Below are 6,966 nucleotides of genomic sequence, written 5' to 3' on the forward strand. Positions count from 1 at the left end.
TTTCAGATAACTTTTAAAAACACTATTTTACTGTTTGTTTTATTGATATTGTTGTGTTTTATTATCTTTCATTATATCTTATTAACTGCTCCCTTTGCCCTTTTCATGATTGTATGTAAAGTGCTGTATAACTTGTTGTGAAAAACACTATATAAATAAAGGTATTATTATTATTTTCCAAACTGCATTCATCAGTTGTAATAATCAGACAATATGTCAGATATAGGATCTTTGTGACACTGATAGCTACAAAATGTAATGCTGCAGAAAGGTAAAATGCCTTCCCAACATGACTCCCCACATTCCCACTCAATCCCAAGGTCTTTGTACTCCTACAATTGTGCAAAAAACGGGAACACTTTGAAGGTATGTTGCCCACTCTCCTTTCAAAACACACAAACGAGAGAAGCCCCGGTAGCTGTCGGTCATTTATCAGCAGTGCCGTGGGCTGCCCATGCCTTGCTGTGCCGTGCTTGGGGTCAGGCTTGCTTCACTGTGGACTCAGAGTAATTATTAACCTACTGGGATTGTCCCGCAGTCCTCCGGTCATCTGGGACTGCTGGGTGTCAATCGGCAAAGGTCATGACAAGGCAACACAGTGATGAAGAAGTAGCCAGAGAGTGAAAATAGACAGAGAGAGAGAGACTGACTGATGAATTAAAATCAAACTGGAAAATTAGACCACTTTGATAACAAGAGGCGTAGATCATGGATTATTCACTCTGTTTCTCTGTGCAAACATTTTAAGGATAATTGTGTTTTGACTTTTTACCTTACTGTCAAAACAGTAAAACCAACAAAAAATAGTCAACAATAAACTTCACATGGGATTCAAATCCAAATCTCCTGGGTGGAATTCCTGCCCATTCATCCACCACGACATGCTCCTCGTGTGGATTTTGTCACTCTTTATGTCACTTGACTTAGACTTTACAGTCCTTTCTGGCTCCTTGTAAAACCACTTTCTCTTTTTGTTTTTTTGTTTTGTTTTTTTTACACATGTTAGATAAAGAAAATGTGATATATGGATGGGGTAGAATCTCTGATGAAGTTGGGCCAAGAAACAAAAGTAATGTGACTAGTTTCTTTTGCTATTGAGTAATTAGTAACACAACATGATTACTTTTTCATTGAGTAATATGGAATGATTATTTATTTTTACATTTTACAGTATTTTTTTTTACATTTTACAGTACTGAACACTGTCCCTTTGTAACATGGGCCTCCATTGTTGTCCAAAAACTATTATTTTTGAGTCAATCCCACATTCTGAGTCGTGCGGCAGTATATATTTCGAACCTGTTTTTAGATTTCTATTTTCAAATTTTAAAGCTAGGGATGTCAGATGGTAGTGAGAGGTGGACTAACACATTGTTGAATTTGGTCTTTTCATGGGATCAGGTTTACTTTACCAAAAGATTTTAAGATTTTCAGTCTTTTGTGCTGTCTTTATACACAAATGAAACACAATCAAAATGACCAAATCAGGCGCATACTGCCTGCTTCCAACTTTTTTACTCAGTTAGACCCCCTGTGTGTGACATAACCTGGGAAATAGTGTTTTTTTAAACATATCATGGGAAGAGCAGGGTGTAGACATTCACTACATAAAACCCACCACCTCAAACTGAGGGTTATTTATACTGCTGCAGTGGCATTGTGGCCCACAGAGTCTTTGTCAGGCGGCGTACAACACATCTTCTAAAGATGTTTGGGTTTTGTGGGGAATAAATTGTGCAGTTCGTCTGCAATCCAGCTCTATATCATATTCGGTTAGCTTGTCGGTGCCACTGAGGTGGTGAATGGGCCGCCAGAGGCCCAGCCACTGGCGGGTGGTCTGACACAGAAAGGTTAAATATGGTTCAGCCACGGACGCTCTCAAAGGGCCTTGCTGTTAAAAAAATAAGTTATGTGGGTTGTATGTCTTCACACAGTCAGGAAATTGACAATACTGGCGCAGTGAGGCACAAGGCTGTCCCAGGGCTGAACTTCATGCTTGACCGTCCAGCTGAAAAAAAGAGTCACAACATCACTTGTTTCCGGTGGATTTATTGACGGCTCATCAAAGCCCTGGCTAGACAAGAGGTATAAAATCAACACAATGACCATGCGTATATAATGGTTATATTCATTCAACTTCTTTGTTCTCAGAACTATGACGACAAACTTGAACTCTTCAGTGACTGAAGGAAAAAAACTGAAGGAAACAAAAATGCAAAACAAATGGTTAAATGGCTCTGCTTACACACTGCTATAGTGATGCATTGTATTATTTAAATGGTTAATTGATCATTTATTTCTGCTTTGTATTACAAGGTCAGTCCACCCAAACTACATAAAAGTATATTTTCACACATGGCATGAACACTTGTTATCACAAATATTTTTTTAAATTCCTTTTTCTTCCTGTAACTACTCTAATTCTACAACCAAACCTGAGTAAAGCTACTGCAAGGAACTTTCATATTTTGTTGATTTTGGAGGCCCATATGGACAAAGATGTTAGTGTTTCCACTGTAGTAACTATAAAATTTGACGTAAAAAATAACATCAAAAAAAAAGAAAAAGAAAAAGAAATCTCCTGCTTCTTTTCAACTGCCTAATGTACAACTCACTGTAATTTCTGTAACTTTGCCTGGGAAAATGACAGCACAGGCTCGTTTCATAAATTACTGTGTCACGACATGGTAAAAACTCCTTGTAGTAACTTCAATGAAAATTTAAAAAGACAACCAAGCCTTGAAGCCTTGTTTGTCCACGCAGGTTTTGGGACCTTTGTCGTCATGGTTGCAATAATAAACACGTGAGCATGGTCATGTGAACAATGTTGGCCATCGGTTTGAAATGAACAGCAGTCTTCTGCTTTAATTAAAGTCTCATGTTTTGTTGATCCATCCATCCCCTCTGACCTCCTCCCTAAAACAGTTTGTCACTCTATAACTTCACCTGACATTCTCTTACCACAACCACTAGAGGGCTCGGTCACTTTTAAATGGGGATACAGACTTGGGGGAAAAAACTACAACCAGCTCCCACTTTGCAACTCTTCAGACAAGATGTCTAAAATCCTGGATAAATCTAACAAGCAGCCCATCCTCACCAGAAAAATGCTGGCGTTGGAAGCTGTGCAGAGTGTTCCGACTAATATGTACATTCACTGTTAGGCGATGCCCCCTTTTGGACGTAGCAAGTATGACAGGAGAAGTATAAGGAATGAGAAAGTCAACATTTGGAAGTCCAAGACTTAGAGTTATTTAAAGTTTTAAGTTTGTTCAAATATAGTTATGGACATGGTTGTGTAACTTCGGTCACATGAGTGATTACATGATATCTATAAGGTTGTTATTTGAACCCAAACCGCAGTCTTTTCCTAATCCAAACCCTGTAGTTATTAAGACTTTGAGCTCATGTAGAAGGAGACTCTCTTCAGCTAGAGGCTGAGCTGAATTTAAGAGGAGCTACTGTTAGACCTCCCAGGTGCAGATCAGCGGAAAGTCGCTCATCTTCTCCTTGAACACTTTGTCAAAATGTTCATTCTGGGCCACTGTGAAGAAATTCTTCCAGTCACCTGCTGCACCTGTTCAGTTACAGAAAAAGTGAGATGTTAATGTAGTGTTCTGTTCTGTACTGGTCTGCTGCTAGTTTCTCTCAAAAAACATTAGAAGTTGCTGTCAGAAATGTGTGTCAGTGTGAAAGCAAACCTTTGCGCATGGTTTCCTTTGTATAGCGGTTGATTTCAACTAAGTCTTTGTAGTTTGCGTTTGGGTTGGTCTTCATGTTTTTGAAGGTGGACATCTTCACGACATGATCAATGGCTTCATCTGTCAAGTCTTTTCCCAGGAAAGCACAAATCTTTACAACTTCCCCTCTGAGATCCTGTCAACCACAGATGTATTTTAATACTTTAATGTGGCATCATTTCTAGCATTGTGCATAAAACATAAGCTGCAAATTCTGCAGCTTGATTATTCTTATCATGTTCCTTGTCAAATGTTCTATTAAACATAGAATAGAAAAAAGATTTCCAACCTTCAACAAGCTCTCATACTGAATAAAATGTATGTTCAGTTGTTCTTGTGCTGCATGATATTCTCTCACATGATCAAACCATGATCCCATGAAAACTGTTGAAGAAAAAATATGTATGTCAGTGTTGAAAATGACTGCAAAACTTATCAGTCTTACAACAATAAAACCAGATTTACTTAACGTATCTTTTATGAGATAGTCACAAGTATTTGCTGTGTCTTACAAATATATGTTTTCATTTGTGCATCACCAGCTACATGTGGAATGTCTTGCATTAATTACAAATTTTTAAGATGTTTCTTACACCAAGATGAATTAATTTGGCTTCATTTTGTACTTTAAATGTACAAAATACACTGTAAATCTGCTTTGTTTAATTCATTGTATTATTACTGTATTCCCAATTGTTCTTACTGTATAAGCTGTATACAGTATGTTACTGTAGATTTTCAGATGCTGGGAAAATACTGCTGTAAATAGTATAGTAGTAGTACAGAGTAATATTAACTAACTGACCATGAAAAACAACCAGAGAGCACCATTTCAAAAGCAAATACTGTCCTGGATTTCAGTGCAAGATTTTACTTTATTGTAAGTTTTAACATCAGCACTCAGGAAATGTTTTGGGACCCAAAGATTGTCTGTTCTGTTGGATCATTGTGTTTTCTGTCGACTTGATGCCTGCTTCATTGTTAATACCTGGTCAGTGGAGAATCTTATTTTTATACAAACAAAAATTATTAGATATTATTATTATAAATTTATTTAAAAATGTAATGGTATAAACAAAAAAACTTGTTTTGTACATTTGATTTTACATATAACTCACCGTCACCATCCAGGAACTGCTGAAAGAAATCCTCAAAGCTGTGAGGTGTTTCCAAGGAGACCCAGCTCTGGGCAAAGTGATAGTAGGACACCAGGATGTCTTTGGGGTTCCTCCACACATACACAACCTAATGGAAAAACATATACTTTTTCAGAAATAAAGATGCTAACTGGAACCATAAATGTTTCTTCGGGTTTTTCCCATAGCAGAACCCTTTTTGGTTCCTTGTAGAACCTTTTATAAAGGTTCCATTTAACCAAAACCTGTCCACCTTCTAAATGTACTATCAAGAACCCATTTAGGGGGTTCCAGTGAGAACCTTTTTATAGCACCTGGCCTTTATCTAGAACCCACCCTTTTGTATTATGGTACAAAGAATCCTTGACAAAATAGTTCTTCATGGACTAGTTTCTGTCACTCTGGCCACAGATGGATGCTTGAATCAATGCTTGAATATTGCAAATTGCTACCTTAACTTGTTTATCTTTCACCCCATGGGGCAACATGTCAGGGGGAAGATGTGAGCGAAATATCCGAGGATCTGGCCTCTCTCTGAAAGGATCATCTACAATTCTCCCCTCCAGCCAAGGAACTCGTTGCCTGTTGGTGGTATCCTCCTCCAATTCAGGATGTGCAGCATCCATGATCTTTATCAGGACCTGCTGCATCCACACTGTGCCTACAGAGTAGAGTAAAATATGTTGCAAACAGAAAAGAGGGGTAAGAACATATGCAGTGACACCCAACTGATCCCATCTACCTGAAAGCCGGCCAAGTGTCATTTTATATGTATATATGTATATATATATACATATATATATATATTTGATGGTTTTAATGTTAAGTGACAATTAGGCTGTGATGTATTTGAAATTTCTTTGAATTTATTGAAAATGACCCTATGAAGGCACATTAAAACATCTGTATAGACTGGTAGAAAAATAAAACTCTTTCAACTAAAACGTTTCTACAATGAAACTGCTCACAACAAGGTCTGTCGATTATCTTGAGTAATGTGGTCATGGTTTTTGAAAAAGAGACACTGGTTTTGAATTTTTCAAATGTAAGGCCAACATCTCCAAAACTCTGCAACTCACGCCAAACAATGCCAGGGAAAAAATAAAACATAAATCATTATTATTATTATTATTTTTATTGTTATTATTATTATTATTATTATTATTATTATAAAACTCGTATTATGCTGCAACAACTCATTTCAATTTAGTGGTCTGATAAACAGAAGTCAGACAGAAACCAGTTGGAGACAAGCTGTAACAACATGCACTTGTTATGCAGAATTTAATCAAGCGGTTCATCCTGCTGTAATGACATGAATATTAGATATAAATGGGGTCTGTATGGTAAATAAATGTATCACTGGAAAATATACAGAAAACTGTCTGGATAATTTGTGATCACTTCTAGTTAACTTCATATAACGTTAATGTATTTACAAAATTTTAGTAACACTTTATTTGGATTGTCTACATACAGCTGCAGCAAGCATGTGTTGAGCTTAGCTAAAATTATTGCAAGCAACTGACCTGACTTGGGGTATGTGAGGAGGAAGACATCAGTCGGACGGATCTCAAAATGCTGGAGAGCGTCAAGGTCCTCAGGTTGCACGTCATTGACCAGAAAGTTCCTTCTTTTGTACCTGTACAGGTAAGGGCTCACCAAGTCCAGAGAATCCATGGATGCTAAAATTAAATAAAGAAATTAAACTGAAGTCGTTAAAGTATTCTTAGTTTTAACACTTCATTTTATCTGCTTTAACAACAGAGTAAAATGTGCTACCTTGCAGCTTGTCAGACAAAATGCTTTGTGTAGGCTGTATCTGCATTTTATAACCTGACTTGTTTTTCAAGTTACAGCCAAAAATGCTCAGCTTACGTCACTGGGATGTAAGTAAACATTGAATTCCTGTAACACCCTCTGAGGGCTATACTATGAAGTAAGCTCAATACAGCCAGGCTTTCTTTGCACTTGCATTTGCAAGTCTAAAACGGCAATAAGAAAAAAGAGATAACTGGTACCTATATATAAAAGGGGCGTTTGTTGCGTCATTTGACTCTTCTTCTTATAATTATGAGCTGTGGAAAATA

The 6,966-nt window shown here is 37.2% G+C and overlaps 1 protein-coding gene across 1 annotated transcript; it reads right to left on the reverse strand.

Annotated features, from left to right (window-relative positions):
• Positions 1 to 2,029: 2,029 nt before the first annotated feature.
• On the reverse strand, positions 2,030 to 6,661 carry LOC146315584 (amine sulfotransferase-like). The gene is made up of 6 exons (XM_084736381.1): positions 6,406 to 6,661; positions 5,329 to 5,537; positions 4,859 to 4,985; positions 4,030 to 4,124; positions 3,702 to 3,876; positions 2,030 to 3,577 (listed from the first exon to the last, which is right to left on the reverse strand). The coding sequence occupies exons 1-6, from the start codon at positions 6,554 to 6,556 to the stop codon at positions 3,465 to 3,467; spliced, it is 870 nt and encodes a 289-aa protein (XP_084592507.1). The 5' UTR covers positions 6,557 to 6,661; the 3' UTR covers positions 2,030 to 3,464.
• Between the last annotated feature and the right edge of the window lie 305 nt (positions 6,662 to 6,966).

Source organism: Lutjanus erythropterus, chromosome 14 (genome assembly GCF_056507025.1).
Source record: "Lutjanus erythropterus isolate fLutEry1 chromosome 14, fLutEry1.hap2, whole genome shotgun sequence".
Classification (NCBI taxonomy): Eukaryota; Metazoa; Chordata; class Actinopteri; order Lutjaniformes; family Lutjanidae; genus Lutjanus; species Lutjanus erythropterus.